The sequence below is a fragment of the Protomyctophum parallelum genome, assembly GCF_964188405.1.
Source record: "Protomyctophum parallelum genome assembly, chromosome: 6".
Lineage (NCBI taxonomy): Eukaryota > Metazoa > Chordata > Actinopteri > Myctophiformes > Myctophidae > Protomyctophum > Protomyctophum parallelum.
In genome coordinates this window covers 17,872,200-17,893,967 of record NC_139701.1, presented here as the reverse complement: position 1 = coordinate 17,893,967, position 21,768 = coordinate 17,872,200, and the positions used below count along the sequence as shown (strand labels likewise).

The window sequence follows — 21,768 nt, the reverse complement described above, 5'->3', positions numbered from 1 at the left end:
TTTCTCATATTTCTATTCCACTATTATTTTCCTGGCTACAAATCCTGTTCTCTGAATGTAGCTAACAAAGGGATTTAAGAGCCTGATTTAAAAAGGCCATCTGAAAATGCCCATACCTTTTCTTCCTGTTTTCGGCTTGAGTTTATACAGTAGACTTATCACTACAACTCCATGTTCTATAGTGATGGTGATAGGTTGGAAAGTCCTCTCTGATGGAAGCTTAATTCATTGAAATAATCAATTAATCTTGTTTCTGCCAGTTTGCCACAAAGTGTATGTCTCACAGGGAAAAGAATACTGTTTATCATACTCCTATGATCATGTAAAAATGTATAATTGTGAATGTCTCTGAATATCATTGCGTTGGGCTGTTCTGTGACACCTCTGTGTCTTTCCAACACAGTGACTGGTATTATGCACGCAGCCCTTTCTTGAAACCCCACCTCAGTGTTGACATCATCAGTCACCTGTATGAGCTCAACGAGATCCAGTTTGATGTGGCTTCCAGGGGTCATGACCTTGATGCATCCTGGCCCACCTTTGCAAGGTAAGTTGAGGAAAAAATACCAGACGAACCTGAAAATATATTTACACAACCAATACAACCAATGTACCAATACTACATGAACCCTAGCATCCATATTCTGGGTATTTATTTCAAAATAGTCAAACCTTTGGCAGTGATAGTAATATATATATATATTTTTTTTTTAATCTGATCAACAGAAGGGCACTGGGCATGCCAAACTCACCTTCTTACATGTGGAAACCACCTAGTCGTAGTTCCAGCATTAACAGCCTGGCTAGCAACTACTCCCAGGTAACTGATACGTTTCACTTTCACTTGTTTTCACTTGTCATCAACACCTGTTTCACATTCATTCAAGTTCTCATATTTGTACCTGAGAGGCTTCTGCGATTCACCACTGAAGATCACATGCTCCTCATGAAGAAGCAAGCTTATGGGATGGATAATTCTGTGTAATTAAAACCCCCTAGTGGCCAATGACGTTATCTGCGTGTTAAATCAACAAATCCCTCGTGCTTGGGGTCAAACTAGCCTCGGTTGTTTACCTCCGTTTGACAGGAAGTGATTTAGCCAGATTTGACACTTTAGCCAAAATCAGCATAATGGTACGTTCCCGCCATCTGGTGGCAATTCTGGGTATTACTTTGAAAGTGAAAATAAAACGTGATGTATTTTATTTAGATCGCTGATCTGCGATTTGCATTAAAATGACGAATTAAGAAATGGGGCATAGGCCATATTTGGCGACTTTTTGAATGGCAATCGATAAATGTGAGATATGACCACAATGTCACGAAATGTCTCATTTTAAAGCTCCAAGTCACTAGTTTACAATGAAAAAATAATTATGATTATAGCTTGTTCCATCGTTTACTTATAAGCTTTTTAGTAGACCTTGGTTTCAGTGATAAGTCAAACCAAGGTGTACTAAAATGCTTATAAGTAAACGATGGAACAAGCTAGAATCATAATTATTTTTTCGGTGTAAACTATAGACGTGGGGCTTTAAAATGACATTGTGGTCATATCTCACATTTTTCGATTGCCATTCAAAAAGTCGCCAAATCTGGCCCAATGCACAATAAGATGTTATTAAATCTAGCAATAAGGGGCTTAAGACTCTCCCTGTTGTACTGTATTTGTTGTATAATAACTATTATTAATACAATTATTGCTGCTACAACGTCTGATGGATCCAGAACAAATTCATTATTATAATCTTACGTACCCATGCACAAGATGAAACAATAAATAAACTTTAACCATGAGTCTTGCATTATGACATGATTACATAATGTTGCAGGTCAATCTCATTCTTCTCTCCCTTCCTTTGCAACCCTCCAGCAGGCACCTGAGTTCCTCTCTAGCCCTGATTATGGCCACGGCCTTCTGAGCGAGCTCAACGACTCCCTACCAACCTGCGGCGAAGACGTCAGCACCTTGGAAGACCTCCGCTTGGAGCTGGACCAGTCTGAGCTGAAGCAGAGAGAGCTCCTGGATAAGGTGCAGCAGCTGGGGGAGGAGGCGGCAGAACTCAGAGGAGTGGTGGTAGAGCTCCAGAGACAGCTGGACGTGTCTCTGGCCACCCAGGAGGAGCAGCAGGGCTTGCAGGCCGCACTACAAGGTCTGGAAGGGAGGGAGGATGCTCTCTCCAGAGAACTAGACTCGCTTAGGGCTGCGGAGAGAGCCAGAGAGGCTGAGCAACGTCTGCTCCAGGATAAACTGTCAGTGGCTGAGGGGAAGAACGTAGAGCTACTGGCCAAATTGGATGGTGTGCTAAACGAGAAGGGCCAACAGGCGGCCAGCTACTTTGATTCAGCACAGAAAATACACGAACTGCTGGACAGGTTGAAAGAGGCAGAGAGGGGAAAGATGGAGGCTATTGCCGAGGGGGAGGAGAGGAAAAGGCAGATAGAAAGGCTAGCTGAGGATCTGAGAGTCAAGGAGGCCTCTGTGAAAGAAAGCGAGACCAGGCATGCTGCGTTGGTAACCTCTGCATCAACAGAAAAGGTCAGGTTGGAGGCAAGAGTGGACGAACAATGTAGTGCCATTGATAAGCTACAGGGCGCCCTGACTGTAACGGAGAAAGAGGCGAGCAACCTTCAAAGGCAACTGCAGGACATGCAACAAACCCTAGAAGAGAAGGAGAAACAGGTAGAGGAGGTGAAACAAAGAGCACATGATGATAAAGAGCAGATTCGAAAGAATATGGGTGGCTTACAGGAGTCGTTGGAAGAGGAGCTCACTGCCCTGAAAGAGAAACTTAAAAGTAGAGAGACAAAGATTGCATCTAGCGGCAAGAAAGTCCAGCAGCTTAAAGCAGAGAGGCAGAGCTCGAGTGCAGAGAGGGACAGCCTTTCCACTCGAGTCTCAGTGTTGGAGGTTAGCATCAAGGACCAGGCCAAGAAGACAGAGGACTACAAAACACAGTGCACTAATCTAATGGAGCTCAATGGTAAGCTGCTGTCTACCATCAAGAAAAATGAGGAGTTGAAGAAAGAGTTGTCAGAAAGCCGAGCGGCACTTGAGGCTGAATTGGCAGCCCTGAGGGCATCTGAGAAACAGCTGAGAAGCCAGCTGGACGACGCCAAGGTGTCTGTGGATGAGAAAGAGAAGAGGCTACGAGAGGAGAACTGCACCCTTGACGAGAGTCTGCAGAGGGCAGCCATGGCTGCCGAAGCCTCAGGGGCAGAATCGAAGCGGCTGGAGCAGGAGAATCAGGGTCTGAGAGAAGAGCAGGGCACTGTGAAAGCAGCTCTCACCACCATGCAAGCAGAGCTCAGGTCCATCCACGGGCAGATTGGGGAGTTGGAGAAGAGCCTGGGAGCCTCGCGCAAGAGTGAAGCCAGCCTTCAAGACCAGCTCCGGGCCAAGGAGGCCCTGCTGGGGAGCAGAGAGAAAAGCTTGGCTGAGCTCCAGGCTAGAGTGAAAGCTCTGGAGACCAAGGAGAAGGAGCTGCAGATGGACAAGGCTCAGGCGGAGGCAGCCTGTGCTAAACAAACAGAACTGATTGAGAAATTGATCTCTGAAAAAAAGTCAGTGGAAAACTCTCAGCTGGAGCGGAGCACCTTGCAAGCAAAGGAGAGCCATGAAGTGACATCAAAACTGTCCGTGTTAGAGAGCCAGCTGGAGGTGAACGTGAAAGAAGCATCCAGGTTTCAAGCTGAGGTCCTGGACCTCAGGGTACACCTGCAGAGGTCTCGGGAGGAAAGCCTGAAAACCCACGCCCAACTGGAAGTGACATTAGCCCAGAGAGATGAGCTTAGGACTCTGACAGAACAGCTTAAAGTCCAGATTGAGGCACTCAACCAGAAGCACATATCTGAGCTGGTTCAGTGTAAGAAGAAAGAAGAGGTGCTGGTTGAAGAGCGTGATAAAGAGGCAGCTGCGTGTGCCGGGTTGGCTACCTCTGAAGCTTCCGCCCTAAAGGAGCTGGCCACCCTCAAGGCTGAACATGAGAAGCTTGCCGTGGACAACAGCGAAACCCTCCACCGGGCTAACACGGAGATGGCAGAGCTGGGGATGACCATATGTAAGCTGACCGCAGACAAGGAGGAGGCCAGGGAACGCTGGGCTGTGGAGGCCACCAGGATCGAGGAACTGGAGGAGGGCACCACCAAGGAGGTGGAGCGATTGGAAGCTTGCCTGGCAGCCCTGCGCCAGGAGAATGCCAGCCTGAGAGAGGAGCTGGTCCAGATGGAGAACCTTCCGGGTACTCTAATGGAGGTCCAGGAAAAGCTGGAGAAGGCAGAGGGCCAAATGAAGAGCATCCAGGACTCCAGCCGAGAGGAGACAGATGCTGTCAAGTTCCAGATAAGCTCCGAGAGCATGAGTCATCAGAACCAGATCAAGGTGGGTTTGACGGGAGCCCATTAATACACAGCAAAATATACTGTATATATATTTATATACCATATATATATATCCCACTAGCCTAGTGGGAATGTACTGTACATACAATGTTTCATGGCAACTGACAATAATTTGAAGCATTTTGTGATGTGAATGAGCCACTCCTGCAAACTTAGTCAATCGGGATGGAACATGAAAAATCACACAGATCCATCTTAATCTGATGGACAGGGGCTAAAACATAGTCTCGGCCACGCCTTTGGCCTGGTGGAGACAATAATCGGTGTTAATTTGACTTGGGTTTTTACTCACAGTTAAGTTATCACTTAGCAATTTTGCTGTGAACAGTTCAATGTTCAATTGCCAATAACCTGACTTTTCTTTTGGCCTAGTACAGTATTATTCATTGGCTCCTTCAGTTGTTCTTCACTTTTGTATTTCTGTGTCCAAACAAGAGCATGAATGACCAGCTGGAGCAGGTGAAATCCAAGCTGCAGATCGATCAGGAGGTTGTATCTAGCCTGGATGCCAAAGTGTCAGAGCTGGAGGTGTGTATTTTCATAGCCGATCCTATGACGCATGAACAAATAATGATATTCCTTGTGAAAGAACACCTTTGCCTTTAGAAAAGCAGAATACTGTTCTAAAAATATACAAGCTCAGGAAAAGAACATACCCTCCTGTGAGGTTTCTGTCATCTACTGTAGATGGGCATCAGGTTGTGTACAATGTGAGATAAGGGTATATGGTAGAACTAGTCTCTCGAGACAGACTGTTGACTCCGTCAAGAGGGTGCTGTTTTTCCTTGGGTAGAAACTGACACAAACAAAAGGGATGTCGCGATAGCATTCCAATTACTGCTCTATATAATAAGTTCATCTGTTGGAGTTGAAAGAAAGGCCAGAGTAATTCTAACGACATTCCTTCCATATTGATTAGACAAATGTATTACCATAATGAGCTGAGCTGGCTACATACATGAATTATTGCAAAACTGATTTTGTGCTGATCAGAAGTGCACAAACCGTTTCAGCAATGGCTGCACATTTTGATCCATTCTCAACCTGACGGGGTTGAGAACAGGGAGAAAAGCAAGCATTTACAAAACACACTGCACTTGGAACAAACTGGCAACATGTTTTGACCAATGTGGTCTTCTTTAGCCAGACATCAAAGGCTTCTCTTAAAAGTACATAAAAATCCAACCTGTGTGAAGTGAGGGCGATCTTATCATCTTACAACATCTAGGAGGGAATTCTAACTCATGTTGCTATGATTAGGTGATGTAATGATGATGTAAAACAAACGGTGACAAAACAAACATTGAACTAAAAACAAACTAAAAATCAAAATGCATGCTTAATAATTCATGTTTTGGATGATAGTACACAACACGGCCAGTGCAGCGGGTTTAGGCCCTTAACCCATGGAGCTACTAACCTGGACTATTCTAGCCTACTGATGATAATAATATATGAATTATTAAATAACAATGAAAAAATCACACCCGTCACGTTTGACCTAATTTATCCTTTCTTTGTCAATGGCAAATATGAGTCGTGTGGGGACAAGATTTACGTCATATTTGGCAGACATTTGACCCAATTTCTCCTTTCATTGGCAAATATTGAGACGTGTGGGGACAAAAGCTGTATAGGACATTTTGTGAATCTTGGCTCAAATGTGATAATCCAATGTGATCATCTGACATATCTAAGATGTATTAAAAGGTTCCAGTGTGACCACAGCCCCTTTGACTTAAAATTAAAGTTAAATATTTAAGAAAGTATAAAACAACAAAATGAAGGTACTTCTGTGACCTGCTCTAGTCATAATTCACTTACTCATATAACTCCTGATTGTGTTCTAACAGTGCCACGGACTGATGGAGGCCGTGTTCAATATTCATGGTTAAATTAAAATCATGTTTTGCTTAAGTTTTCTTTATTCTGTGATAAAGCTCAGTTTATTTAATATTCTGTGTGTTTTGATCATTTCTGATTAAGGTCTCTAATGAGCGGTCCTCACAGTTGATTGTTGAGAAAGATGCTCACATCACCAAGACAGAGGCTACAGTTTGTCAGAATGAGCTAGAGATCCAGCAACTGAAAGGCTCCGTCAGCAGGTGTGCTCCGCCATTCACCTTTCTTACCTCAGACTGACATATGACTCGCAAAGTATACAGCAGTGGTTCCCAAAGGTTTTCATGTCAAGGACCCCCAAATCAACATTTATTAGGCCACGGACCCCCCCATTTGAAAACATATGCCAGTTACCCCGATGAGGGAGGATTTTTACGGCTTCAGCAGTGATTCCGAAACATATTAATTTCAAGGACCCCCCCAGTTTCACACGCATTATCCCACGGATTTAATGGCATTTCTATCTCTGGTACCCCTATTTATATTGTAAAACCACTGTTAATTTAACTCTGAGAGTGTACAAATGTACACTCTCTGAGTTACAGACCCATAAGGGTACATTTGGTTACAAATTATCATTTAGCTGGGTTGAGGGAACTCCCTCAAGTACCACTGGGGGTCCCCGGACCCCACTTTGGGAACCACTGGTATACAGTACAAAGTACATGTTGAAGTGCTATACATAAGTCATAAAACAGTGAAGTAAAGAGAAATGGAGAAATAAAATGGCAGTTCAAAGTTAAATTGTTACTGTACATTGATGGCAGATAAATTAAAATTACAGTGGGCTTGTACTCTATTCTTAGATTGTATTTCTAATGTCTTGATTATATTTTGTCATAATATTTCTCTTCGTAATCACTCTTTTGTTCAATCCCATTCTTTTGAACTTGCATAGCTTTACTTGCATGTCCCCTTCACCTCCTTCAGTGCTGAAGATGCGCTCGCGGCCGTGCAAAAGGTCAGAGAGGAACTGCAACAGAAGGTTGACAAAGCAGAGGCCGACAAACATAACCATGATCTCAAAACGTCCGCTGAGATCGACGACCTCTGCAGAACCAAGAGCATCCTGGAAGAGCGACTCATTGAGCTCATAAAGTATGAAATGTGTCACCTGAACACAGGGAAAGTAAATGGATGGATGGATGAGAAAGATATTGCTATTAATTAATTTTTGTGTAGGTGTCTGTGCTGCGTTAGCCTGAAAGAATGCTCTCTTTCCAAGGCATAGATTGGTCCCTATTGGTTCACCAACCTATTATGTGCCCGCCTCTAGGGCATTCATTAAAAATAAAATAAAACATAAAAAAGTGGAGGTGGGTGAAGAAAGCTATTCTCGGTGTAGGGGTAAATATAAGTAATATAGGACAAGATCAAATAAATACTTTGATGGAGGAGAAAGCATGTGAAAAGTAAGAAGAATAGATCCTAAGGCAGAGAAAGACATGTTCCTCTTTGCTTTACAGTCTTACTGTAACTGGTATTATCTGAATACCATCACCCCTCTGTTCATGTTAGTGGCTCACAGTACCCTTGTCCATGAAACACCAGCATGTTGACTGTCAGCTCGGCTCCCATGGGGTGACGGGTGTAGCAATTAAATTTCACTCAAGCTTGTTTACTCTCATTATTTTCTCCTCCTTCATTATCTTTTGTGCAGTTGCTTCCTGAAGGCGAGCGATTGAAGCGAACAAGCAGTGCGTAGAATTAGAATATAGATAGACTATGCAGGGGTGTGTTCTGTCCAGGTTAGCTCAACTGAATATAAACCCCCACGATCTGTTTACCTTCATGCCTCGCTTCTTTTTTCGGTCTAAATTAAAATAAAATCACACCCGGGTGAAGTGAGGGGCACTCGTATCATCATACATCATCACATTCTGGCCACTTTTGGTGTCCTCACTTTTCTGTCCTCACTTTTTATCCTCAATTCCGTGGCTCAGCCAATCAAATCATCGCTATGGGGTACACGTACACACGCACACACAAATCTGGGCATAGGAGGGCCCCTCAAAAATATAAAACAATGGGTTGTGGGGTATCAGTAAAGAAATGCATATTTGTCCCTGAAGTGTGAATTACCATTTAATATTGAATTATGCTGCAGAATTGTCTCCGTGTAGAGGATAATCAGCTCTTTAATATTTATGAAGAAAGGAATCGCGGGGAGAGAGACGTTTCATTACTAGGACCTTCATCAAGGTAACCTGATGAAGGTCTGTACTGAAACGTTCCTCTTCTCCAATATTATTTTTATTTGCAAGTTGGTAGTCAAATTTGTTTCAATAGTCGGTGTAGTCTTCTCTGATACACCTGTCAATTTGTGTGTGTGTGTGTGTGTGCGCGCGCGCACATGTGCGTGCACATGTGCGTGTGTTTGCTTTCTGTTTGTGTCCTCGATGGTAGGGACAAGGACGCTCTGTGGCAGAAGTCAGATGCGCTGGAGTTCGAGCAGAAGCTGCGTGCTGAGGAGCGCTGGTGGTTGGTAGACAAGGAGGCCACTCACTGCCTTGGCTGCCAGGGCCAGTTCACCTGGTGGCTCCGCAGACACCACTGCAGGTGGGTCCACGGTGGCCCCTGGGTCACTACATTACAGCAGTGGTTCTCAAACCCCCAAATGAATATGTTTGGCCACGAACCCTCATCTGAATATATTTGGTGCCAGGGAGGCCTATACAAGATTTTCTTGTTTTAGGCTTAAAGAAAATCCAGATTTTTATTTATTTATTTTTTAAGTTTGTTTAATTTTTTTAAATAGCGTATATTTTCAAATAGCTGATGTATATTTTATGGTTAAAGTGGTTAAACTGATTTGTATGCTATATTAAAGGTCGTATAGACAACTTTTCAGTCAAAATTTAAAATATACTGTATCTATAGTTTTGGCCTTTTCCCCCTCTAGCATCCCTGTATGGTGATGCTGGGGTGTTTTCCTGCAGGCAGACACTACCGTTGGCTGCCTCTGGGGTGTTTTGAGTTCTAGGGGCTCCATTTTTGTCTCATCTTTTTTTTTCATCTTTCATCTTTTGTCTCATCTTTCTAAACTTTAGTGGTGTTCCCCCACTAAAGTTGGTATTTTGGTTACCTGTCTAAATCCCTTAAACACCTCCGTTACCCGTTATATTATGCATAGGTGTGGTTTGGGCGTTTAGAATCTAATTACAATTAGACCAATCACCAGTCCACGTCCCATTGCCTTTAAGAGATCCTTTATGCGTTGTTAGTGCTATATTGCTCCATAGCCTCAGCCCGTTGCTGCCTTGAAGCACTTGTGCTGCACCCCTCCCCCTCCCCCGTGTCGTTCTCATTTTTTTAATTTAAAAGTTCTATGTAAACTATGAAATTAGGGCTTTCATTTGGTATATAGATCGTGTGTGTAGATCGTCTCTACGGAACGGTATGAAGCGAAAAGGGAAGTCGGATTAAACCATTTGCTGCGCTGGTGATGAACTGAAGAGCAAATGGAATCGCGCACGCGGCACAATGGCTGGCAGGCTGGCACAAATAACTTCTTTGACTATACAATTATATAAACACAATGGACACAAGGAAGTGGCAGAGAAAGCTCCTATATTCGTAATTTCCGGGCAGCGGCTGAATTGTGGTCCGTGCTGCGGCTAAAGTCTGAGACGAAATTGGAGCCCTAGGTGTTTACAGCCGGGACGTTGGTGTGTGAGGGGGAGGAGGGGGTTAGTGGGGGGGGGGGGGGGTGAGGCGGAGTTTTAGCCAATAACAGCGCAAGGGTGTGACGGTGTCTTCAACCCGAGTACCCAGCACAGTTTTATAATGAAAACGCGATTTCCCCACCAAATCTCCTGGTTACATCAATATCGTTCATGTGAAGAGGTTTATTGTCTCCACCAGGCCGAAGGCGTGAATCTCGTTTGTGTCCGAGCATAGGCATGGTCTGGGCATGGTAATGCCCCGCCTGCCTCTGATTGGCCTACCGACACTGCCCGTCTTGACTGTCCTCTGAGATGCGAGGTTACTCGGGTTACTCCGTGGTGGGAAAATAATACAAGAGAATGACAGCTTGGACGTTGTTTGTATAAGAGGGCAAACTAATATTGTTTATGCCATTTGCTTTGATGGAATAATTGTACACAGTAATATGATTTGATTTGGGTGTGTTCTAAATAAAGTGTTTGTGTTGATTGTGTAATTTCTTTGTATATGTGTAAGTAAACGTGACACAGTAGTGAAATAGTATTCGTTTACTATAATTAGATTAATACACGATACACGATCACTAACACTTTATTTAGAAGTTCACACCCTAATCAAATCATCACACGTGTGTTCAATCAATTATTCCATCAAAGTAAACGGCATAAACAATATTAGTTTGCCTCTTCTACAAAAAAAAGTCAAGACGGGCAGTGTCGGTAGGCCAATCAGAGGCAGGCGGGCGTTACCATGGTTATGCTCGGACGCAAACGAGATTCACACAGGCCGAAGGCATGGGGAGAGAGTATGTTTTTCATTCTGTCCGTCCATCCGTGTGTGTGTCCGTCCGTCTGTGGACAGCTAATATCCGGCACCGTTGGCTTGATCGCAGCCATACTTTGCACACACACTCCCTGAATGCCACAGCTGAACCTCTGCCCCAAGGTTTTCACATTGGCCTCTTATAGCGCCACCAGGAGGCCGCTTTGTGCAAACCAATTTTTTGGACAGTACACCTACAGATTTTCTTTTCAAAATCTTTGTCCAGACATCACGCAAATTGGTACACAGTCTCTCTAGAGCCATTCAACACAACGGGTCTTTCAGATTTTTCAGACTCCATCCTGATTGGCTAATATTGGCTTCCAAAGTTTGCAGGAGTGCTCAGTTTCAAACAAAATGCCGCAAATCATGAACACATCGTGTGATTTACGTGAAATTGTGCACGCACATTCCCACTAGGCCGAGGAAGAAATGCCACTAGAACATTTTGAACTTCGCTTCATGGTGGCGCTATAACTTGCCGATTACTGTTTTTACCTCTCTACCTGCACGGATCTGTGTAAAACTTCGTATGCACATTCCCTAGAGACAAACCTTTGCCTGTAATTTTTCACATCTGCTCTTTATAGCACCACCAGTAGGCCGTAAAACACATTTTCTAATATTACTCCTTAAGATTTTATCCAAATTTCACGCAAATCTGTACACATGCTCTCCATAGTCATGTGATCAAGACGGGTTTGTTTGATTTCACATAATCCATCCTGATTGGCTAAGATTGGCTTCTAAAGTTTTCAGGAGTAGCCCACTGATGTTCAATGTGTTTTCCTGTTCCAGGCTATGTGGACGTATTTTCTGTTACTACTGCAGTAACAACTTTGTGATGACCAAGCAGAGTGGGAAGAAGGAGCGCTGCTGTAGGGAGTGTTACAGCCAGCACAGTGCCGTGGTGGAGAGGTTCACATCGGCTGAACTGAGTCCTGGAGACACCCAGCCACCTCCCCCCGGGGCTGAGCCACACTCGCCTCCCGAACCAGCGCCATATAAACCTACTCCAAGGGTACAAGGTCAGAAGACACATGGTGGAACCATGAAAAATCACATTTATAAACATACTCTACGATTTCTTGTGTGTTTTCCAACATGGCTGGCACACACGCTCACATTGGTACGATTTGCTAAATGCACAAATACCCATACATGTGCAACAATAATTTGAAGGTGGGAGTAAATCACTGCAATTTACGCGGTAAGCACAAAGCAGGCATTTTCTCATGTAGCCTCTGATCTTCTTACTGTAGACTGTTACTGTACAGAGGTATTTTGTGGTAGCTGATAACTCCTCAGCAGAACTGAAAAGACTAGCCCGCAATATGTTACAGGTACAAGGAGAGGAACTGCTCCTGCTGCTGCAGAAGCTCACTCAATAGACGGAAGTGGAAGCTGGTGACATTTTCTGTTTCTGCATGCCACTAACGCTGATACCGTTAGTTAGAAGGAGCGAATCCTGGGGAGGCCTTTTCCCCCAATGGCAGTATTTTGATAATGGCAACTTTGGCAAGCTGTTGAACTTGAGAACAACCGGAGCTCATACGGTTAAAGCTTTCATTGGTATTTGAACACTAATTACAAATGTTTTGTTCTTATTGCGTTGGTCAGTTACATACCGGTATTCCTCTGTTCCCCACATAGTGTCGGACCCCAGCAGCAAATCCAGCAGCAAATCTGATGATGGAGTCTTTGACATAATCACGGAGGAGGAAGTGAATGGAGTCTATGACAGCGACACCATGTCCCAAACCACCGGCGGTTCCCTTGAAGGAGAGCTGGACAGGAGGCCTCCCGAATCGTCAGATATGTGAGTGGGTGACATTGTAGATGCTCACTGTCGCAACCATTCATAATTGTGTGCCTGTCAGGAACCACCTGAATTTTGAAAGATGTACACTTGAAATTCTCTTGTACTGTTATTCCTTCACACAGCATCAGCAATAACACGTATTGATTATCGTGACTACCCCTGCCCCACCACCCCACGTCACACACACACTTCAATCACCAACTTACTATGACATTTGTGATGCGCACGCGCACGCACACGCACACACACACACACACACACACACACACACACACACACACACACACACACACACACACACACACACATACATTCTCTCTCTCATTGATGTTCAATTTGTTTGCCCTATGCTGCTGCAGGTTTGTGACAAATCAATGCACACTGAGTTGACTTTTATAAGGCTCTTCCTTGGACAACAGCATCATCATTTGAGCTTACTTTACATTATACATTTAGACGTTGTTGTTTGACATACTGTACTTTATGATGTGAATAAGATAAAACAGCGCACATCCTCTTGGTGCTGAGCCAAACTGTTAAACTAACAGATGTCATGAACAAAAGAACAAATCCTGCCTGCTGTGATTGTGAATAAATTTACCTGGAGCATTACAAAGTGAGTTGCGAGCCCTTGCTTTTGTTCATACTTTATGATGTGACCATGTATTCTTGTTGCGCTGTGCGACAATAGCCGATCAGGAAATGTATCTGATCCCCCATGCTGGCACAAACAAGTCTACTGTATCAGCTGTTTTTTGTGCGGTAAACAATCATACGACAAAGTATTAAAACATTTACCGTAAGTTGTGTTCCTGAGGATAGTACCAATACATGCTTTGTTGAAGTTTAGGGGAATAGCATAGACATGAGCATAGAAAGACCACAGAGCACAGAGGTAAACCACAGTCTTAATATATCACAGTCTTAATAGTTTATATATCACAATATGTCTTTTTTGACCCATCAATCATCAGAGGCACTGGAGATCTGACCCCAGATGACCCGGAGGAGCATGTGCTGACCGTGCAAGATTCGGAGATAAACCTTCTCAAGTCCGGAGAAGTCACGTAAGTCAATCATAGTGTGTCCTTGCACAACCCGTGTAGGCTTTGGTATGACGCGTACACACTCGTAACACTCTGGTTTGAGTGCGATGAAAAAAAACACAGAAAGAACGGAAATGAAAATTCCTCTGGCATATGCTGTCTATGGGAACGCAGTTTTTAGAATCTTAATATCTCGGATTCTTCTTTTTGGCTCAAAGCAAGCTTGATTTGCGGCTCATTTACCATAAACGATATGATCCTTGGTTACAAAATGTATGTTTTAGGTGAATTAAATAACATTCGCGGGACATGTTAAATAGCGTTTTTTCACTTCCTGACTCACAGTTTGAGTAAATCGGGCCAAACTAAGACGCTCTAACATTGAAGTGAACTGCTGGCAATCTGTGAGTTCCTTTTCAGCCACTAGATGGCAATGTTGACGGTAAATGAGTTAAATGTATGTCCTCGAGCAGTATCAAACTGATTCTTGAGTCACCTCCATGTTGCCCGCCATTCTATCCTTATTTTACCCTAGCGTTAATTCTGGGGCTTCAGGGATATTGCTCCTTCTAATAGTCGCTTGTCATGCATGTACAAGTGTGCTGTACTGAATGTAGCACATTCTACTATGGCACTTTTCACTCTCAGTGAATGTCAACTATAAGTGAAACACACTGGTTATACATTATTTTGCTTTTTTCGTTCAATAACAATCTACAAGTGGTTATATGTAAATGTGATTTATGCTGGATGCACCAAAGCCATGCATGCACATCTTGGTGCCACAGCACCTCAAAGGCCCTTAAAACAAGGCTCCAGACTTCCCAAAACAAACTGGTCAGGCTCCTACTTGGCCTCACTCCAAGAACCCACCTCACCCCTGCCTATTTTGACAGGCTGGAGGGTTCTTAGGGTTGACGACAGAGTACAGCATCTTGCAATGGGTCAGGTCTACAAGATTCGATACACCACCAAGATACCCATACCTGTCTAAATACTTCCTTAATGTCAACGAAGTCCACAATCACAACACCTTAGGGAGTTCAACAAACCAAGGGAAACCCAGAATCGGTTCAAACAAGGGATTAAATTAATTTAGCTCCTATGCCACTAAAATGTGTAACGCCCTACCAACAGCCATTAAGATATGTGAATCCCTTGACTCCTTCAAAATCTACGGACGGCTGAAATTCGAAACTGGCCCCCGCAATAAAGATTCTGAGTTCCCCCTACCCACCCCTTTTCCCCCCATTTCCCATTTCCCCCTTTTTTTATCCCCTTGATATAATTTCCAGTTTTTTCATAGAAGTGTTTGTACATCTTTAATTGTTATGATGAATTGAAAATGGTGGACCCTGACATAAACATCTATAATATCTTGTGCTTTTCATGGTTTCGTCCACAAAGTAGCAGTTTTTGTATTGGCTTGTGCTTTCGTTTGAAATGTACCCATTCTACATACATTTCTACAAAAATTTCAATCAATCAATCTTTAACTGATATCTCCATCCCTAAAGGCTGGCTGTGCCTCTCAGCATTGACGACATTTCTCAGTTTGGCGACGGCTCCAGGGAGCTCTTCGTCAAGTCCAGCTGCTACAGTGTCATAGCCATTGTTGTGAGCGACAGTGGGCCAACCATTAGCTGGATGTTCTCCTCAGAACCCAAGAGCATCTCCTTTAGTGTTGTTTACCGGGAAACCTCTGACTCCTCAGTGGAGCAGTCTAAGGTATGTCAATTTACCTATATACGGTATTCCAGATTGAGAGTAATGGCATAATATAATTTTGTATAATAAATGTGTGTTTTCCTCGAACTGTGCTTACTCTATAAAATGTTTTCAATCATGAACCCTAGCCTAATGTTCACTTAAGTATAGTGCAAATGAAAACAATTCAGTGCCTCAAAGAAACTGAGATGAAGGGTAAACATCAAATCTAGCATCTGTCTAAATAGCATGCTTAGCTAAATGGCATTCTTAGCATTGTGGTCAAGCAAAAACTAATCTAAGAAACAAAAACATCTGCATACCTGTAGTATAAATACTTTAGCATCTATCAAAATAGACGAAAATAAGTCATAGAGGTGTGTATATACTGTATGTGTTGTGTGATAGCTGCTGGGCATAATTTATTGTATCTTACTGACACAAATATGACAAGTAAATCAAGTAAAAATAAATTAGGCTCAAGGCGTCTAATGTTCACTTCCTTTCACCATCCAGAAATAGGCACAGAGTATTCATTTAATTTGGAGAGTGTAAGAAGAAGGATAGACACCAGCACACTGTCTTTGCTTGCTAATTACAGAAAAGTTAAAACAAATAAATTAGTCTAAAGCATACTGCTGTATCTGTTTTCCATTTGAAGCCTGGACACCCTGCTATATTCAAACCTACAAGTATACTTACAGTGAAAATATTTCATATGATTTAGCCACACTTTTTACCAGAATAACAGATGAGGAACTAGTGATTTCAGGGAAGAGGAAGTGGCCTTATCGATAAACAGGAACCCAAATAAACAAATACATAAATAAACTGGATTCCGAGATTGATAAACCGCTGATTCTATTACATCATCCTTACATCAACATTGTTATTGTGGCTCCTTCCAGAGTAAATTCTGTTTGCATATGCCCAAACTGCACTGGAGTATCATGGGTCCCAGATTTATAAATACTAGAGCTGTGCCCGTTGGAGTCTCTACAGAATTGCCCGTTGGGCACTGCCCTATTTGGAACGATGCAAGTTGGAAATGCATGCCCCACCCAGTTATTACTTGCGCAAGCAGAGCGCGCAAGTACTAGTTTTGCCCGGGACTCGTATGCACCGTCCCAGCCGTCCCACCAATTTTGATGCGTATGCACCGTCCCAGCAAATGACGTAATGACTAATAGGTACATGTCAGTCTGAATGCCTCCGCTGTAATCAGCATCAGTCAGCTGATTGTATTAATCAGCCTAGCTATTCACATTTCAGCTGACTGTTACATCACACATCCATACAACAAACAGAGCTCACGCTCTTAACAGAGAGTTCCATTAAATATGGCTTTCTGCTACACTACAGCTGCTTCATCGCTCACAGACACTGCTGCTGCGCGGCTGCTGGCAAAGCTTGCCTCCTCCACCCCAGCCCCACCTTTTGATCATAGGTCTTGGCATAGGCTCAAGAATCTTAACCTGACACTGCCAGATCCAAGAAGCTTGCTACACAAGTTTGTTTCACAGCTTATTGGGATCTGGGATCTCGGGAGGCAATTCGATGACGGGGCTGTTCATTTTTTTCAAGATACTTGGTAGATGATTGGATGGGACCGTCTGTCTATCACCGTGTGGGCGTGCAAACACAACCAATCATATTAACGTGTCTATATAGCGTCACATCCGGTTTCGCACATATGTCGCCCTTAGCTCACGCTGATTGGTGCGAACAGGTTTTGTTCAGCGTTATCTCAACTCCCTGAGAGATCCCAGATGGTTGCTGTGTTGGGGAACATGGTTACCCAATACCGCCCCCATCTGGCAGTGTCAGGTTACAAGAATCTGGCATATAGGCTCAAATACTTGGAAAATAAGTCAGCGCGAGGGCACAAGTATATACTGGTGATTGTCGATTATTTTTAATTATGTTTGGGAGACACGAAACTCTTTCCTGAGGTTTTTATGTGGGTAATATGTGTTTTTAGATATTTTAGTATTTCAAAGTGTCCATGATGTCATGGACACTGTACTACAAGGACTACAAGTTGTCTCAGTAAGACAGCCCTCTCCCTCTGCACAAGAGAGTGCACCAAGCATTATGGTAATTGTAGTCAAAGTGTCCCAATTAATCAATCTCTGTGCCAAGCCTTTATAGTGCACAGTCCTTAATTTTGTGAAAATCGGTGTATGCATGTGACATGTCAATGGGTCCCTGGCGTCTTTGTGAGTAGTTGAGGCAGGCTGTCATGCATGGTGATGTGTTTCCATGTTTGTATGAATGAAAGGTTTTTGTGTTTTTGTTTATATTTGAGTACCTGACTGATAAAGGGTACAGGCTCTTATGACATGTTTCATGAACCATTAGTTGAGAGTTAGTTAGTGCATCATGACATTTAGCCCGGGACACTATTGAGTGATTGGATGAATCACACAACCGTGTAAAAGAGAGATGAGATGGAGAATTCTTTCTTTGGTCCACTCAAAAAATCCACTCAAAACCCAGAAATAGATAGCTACAAAACGAAAGGGCATGTAATGGACGAACTACACTCAAAACTCATCTTGTGTTCTTTAATGTTGATTTGCGACTGAAAATGTAGCAATGCAGTTTTGGTTCAGGTAAAACGGTAAAACTATATAGCATTTTACTTGCGGTCGTGCTGGCTTTGCTCGGAGTATTATACTAGATGTTAAGGTGACGTAATTAAGATATGTTTCAATGTCGGGTTATAACTGGCTGTCAATGGTGACGTAATTACGATATGTTTCAATATTGGTTGGGTAACAGGTAACGTATGTATGTATACATACTTTAGTATTTCATTTCAATGTTTTACAGAGAGGCTGAGATTTGAAAGTTTGTAGCGGTCGACAGAGTGCAGTTCTAGTTACTAGCACAAGCAGAGTGCGCAACTACTAGTTTCGCCCGGGACTCGTATGCACCGTCCCAGCCGTCCCGCCAATTTTGATGCGTATGCACTGTCCCAGCAATTTTGATGCGTATGCACCGTCCCAACAAATGACGTAATGACTAATTGTGCCTGATACGGCAGTGGTGCCAGATTACATACATGTATACATAGGAGCATTACCTTTAACACTGAAACATATCGTCATTACGTCACCATCGAAAACAAATTACACTCTGGCATTGGGTCCTTTAATCCACATCTTTATTACGTAATAATTGAGAGCTAGTGTAAAATCAATGGTTTTCAATGGTGGTGACGTAATGACGATATGTTGTGTGTCGAATTTGAAGTCGGTGGGGCGAACGGTTCTCGAGTTACGTGGATTGCAGACAGACGTACAGTACGTACATACAGAGACTTGGTGCATTTATAGTTAGATGTTTGAATCATGTCTAAAATGTTTAGACTCTAGTCTAGAGTCTAAACCAGGGGTTCTCAACAATTGTGGCTGGGGAGTTGGGACACCCAGAAATGCTTTGGCCATGTCTCGCGACCCCAGCTCCGCCCCCCTCTCTCCAAGAGTGTACAAATTGTCTGCTACAATAACCTTAATTATAGAGAAAATACATCATAAATAAATATAAAACAATATAATCATTAAGGAAATTGTATGCATGTACTATGGTCGGAATTTTATTATGCCCCCCACAGGCAAGCAGTCCACATGGATGTTAATGTATTCATGTGTGTATGGAACAGGAGTTTTGCTCGAGACCCAAAAGAGAAGTTTGATGTCACCCCATGGATTATTATTTTTTTGTTTTTTTACAATGTCTTGAAATAATAATAATTATAAACAAAATGTAGGAAACAAAGTGTTCTAGGGTTGTTTGCCCCTTGTCTACAATTAAGAACCTGCCCTGTGCTCTAAATCAGTAGTTCTCAAAGGTTTTTGTAATTCAAAACTACCGTATTAAAAAGAAAATCTAAACTATCAGTGACACGAAGTGATGAGCTGTGAAGCTTGTACTGTATATCTGATATTTTGGAATAAACGCAAATATCTAAAATTACACAGATGCTTTCTCGGTTTTAATTTAAAGTTCATCTTCTCTTCTCAGGTTTTGATTCCCCTGACCCGGTGTAACTCCCATAAAGAGACCATTCAGGGACAGCTGAAAGTCAGAAAACCTGGGCTCTACACGCTTATCTTTGACAACTCCTTCTCACGGTAGGAGACTCTTGACATCTCCTGTCCTTTAGCTGAGAGGCTCGTTATTGCCTACTTGTGGATGTGTGTGCACCTCTTGGACTGGCAGGGGTTGGTTAATAAATTGGGGTTGTTACCCAGACGTCTCACTGTGCAACTCACAGAGAGAGTATTTTATGAGTGCATCATGAAATTGGATATTGATTCATGTCAAACACACTATTTTTGTGTGTGTGTGTGTGTGCCTTTGATTCCATTCCCTGCTGTGTCAGCATCCCTTCTCATTTACACAACTGCAGCTCTTTAATCTGCATCCTTATGATTACAGGTTCATCTCTAAGAAGGTCATGTATCACTTGACAATCGAGAAGCCTGTCATCTACGATGGAAGTGACTTTCCCTGATGCAGGAGTGCAAGTGAAGCCACAACACATAGCAGAGGTTCTGGGGATAAACGTTCCATATGGGGTTAAAGGACAACGTCCTCATTATCTTTGTCATTTTCAGTTACCGGTATTTCATTTGAAATCCCCATTTTTAGCCCTATAGTTTATCTTTTGTCTAAACGTCATTTGCGAAAGTTATTATTTAATACTAAGATTTTATGTTTCACGGAAGGTTCTTTTACTGTTGCATCAGTGAAATGTTAATGGAAAAAAACCTTTTAGTGTACTGTTCAGCTACTCACCAAGTAATGGACCCTAACCATCACACTTTTTTTGGCATTTGTTTAATCATGGGACATTTAGTTGTTTCTGATCGTTCTACCAGCTTACTTTGACTTTGAAACCTTCTCTCTCAGTTTTTTCGAGAAGGGAGCACAGCAAGCAACAGCATTACATGTTGTAATGCTACTGTATAAATCTGTGTTGTCAGAAAAACTGTTCTACACCTACAAAAAGTACATATTTTCTATATGGAGTGGAAGAGGATTTTTTTTTTTTCATCAGCTGTCAATTATATTAAGTACATGTTGGACCTTCAACAGCATGAGCATGCACCTGACTCAGCGTGACCCAGGGAAGAAACATAATTGTCAATAATGTGTTCTTTTCAAGTCGATCAAGGAAACCAAAATTCAATTTTTTTCCTGTTGTGAAAGAAAATTCCATAATTAATAGCCAGGCACAGAAAATGAAAGCTAGTTCAAAAGGCTTCAGGCCGGGTAGAACCGAACGGCAAGATTGATGCACATTATTTCTCAGGAGGGAGAGGCCTTGCGTTGTTTCTCACAGCACTCAGTTGGAACTTAAGCCACATTGTATTTTCTACGGTTGTTTTTGCTTAAACGAAAAGACTGCATATTTGTTATGAAGACGACACCTATTTTTTGGTGAACAGACAAAAATACGCTGAGTGTAAACACTATAATTTATAACATGCAGAAACTACATGGCTGGCTGTCAATTAACAAGTATTCCAAGTGCCAGTTACCTGCCAGAGGTTACTGTGCAGCAATTGTAAGTTTAACCCTTCTAGTGTCCTCAAAACATTATATTTACGGTAGCATGTCTTATGAATTAAGAATAGCACACAGCACAAGGCATAAACGTTATAGTATCAAAGCCTCAGTCATTATTGGCATGCATATTTGGCATCCATTTTGTTGTACTCCTAAGTCCTACGGATCCCAATGTGTTTGAATGTGTGCTTTTTAATTTGAAACCTTAACTCTCAAAGCAATAATGAATGATCTTTTGGTCATTTTACATGGAGTTGTTTATACACTTATTAATGAAGCAAGGGCTAAATGCTGCTCTCAGAGATCTGTTTGCATTTCACAAACATTTCTCTTTTTTATTCTTTGATTTATGTAATTCTGTGCAATTTATATACTAAGCCTCATATATTTCTCTATAGAATTGCACTTTGTGAGGGATTATTTTTAAAGAATCATGTAAAAAAAATATTTTAAAACAAATCTGTTACTTTTATATGGTATTTGTTAAAGAAAATCACAAAGGTACAGCTTTTCTACATATTGTCTTTGACCGTGACGTGTCAGTGTTGAGGAAGTTAACTCATGTTCCCTAGTAACACTCTTATGGAAAGTGCTAGACCTGTCAAACACAGTGAATATGAATAAAATCTGAGAGCAATAGCTTGTACCCATCACCCACAGTATTTACAGTAAGTGTGTAATTCTCTATGACAGCTAGCTTGAACTTTGTTACTTACAAAATGTCTAGAAATGGCACAAATCACTAAATGACTATAATGCACCTTTCTGAGGGGGGCACGGACCTGTGCACAGGCATCATGATGATGAGCACGCTGAAAAGCA

At 42.4% G+C, this 21,768-nt stretch overlaps 1 protein-coding gene across 6 annotated transcripts in view; it reads left to right on the top strand.

Annotated features, from left to right (window-relative positions):
• Positions 1–21,585, top strand: part of fyco1a (FYVE and coiled-coil domain autophagy adaptor 1a) — a 29,398-nt gene extending 7,813 nt beyond the window's left edge. For 3 of the 6 annotated variants that reach the window (XM_083767574.1, XM_083767575.1, XM_083767577.1), the window contains 13 exons: positions 404–547; positions 727–820; positions 1,874–4,381; positions 4,837–4,929; positions 6,388–6,506; positions 7,234–7,401; positions 8,710–8,862; positions 11,590–11,834; positions 12,445–12,610; positions 13,588–13,680; positions 15,177–15,387; positions 19,396–19,505; positions 19,813–21,585. In XM_083767574.1, the coding sequence (XP_083623700.1) occupies positions 404–547; positions 727–820; positions 1,874–4,381; positions 4,837–4,929; positions 6,388–6,506; positions 7,234–7,401; positions 8,710–8,862; positions 11,590–11,834; positions 12,445–12,610; positions 13,588–13,680; positions 15,177–15,387; positions 19,396–19,505; positions 19,813–19,888 (4,180 nt within the window). In that variant the 3' untranslated portion in view covers positions 19,889–21,585. The other 3 variants (XM_083767576.1, XR_014569393.1, XM_083767578.1) reach the window with 3 other exon arrangements.
• Positions 21,586–21,768: the final 183 nt, after the last annotated feature.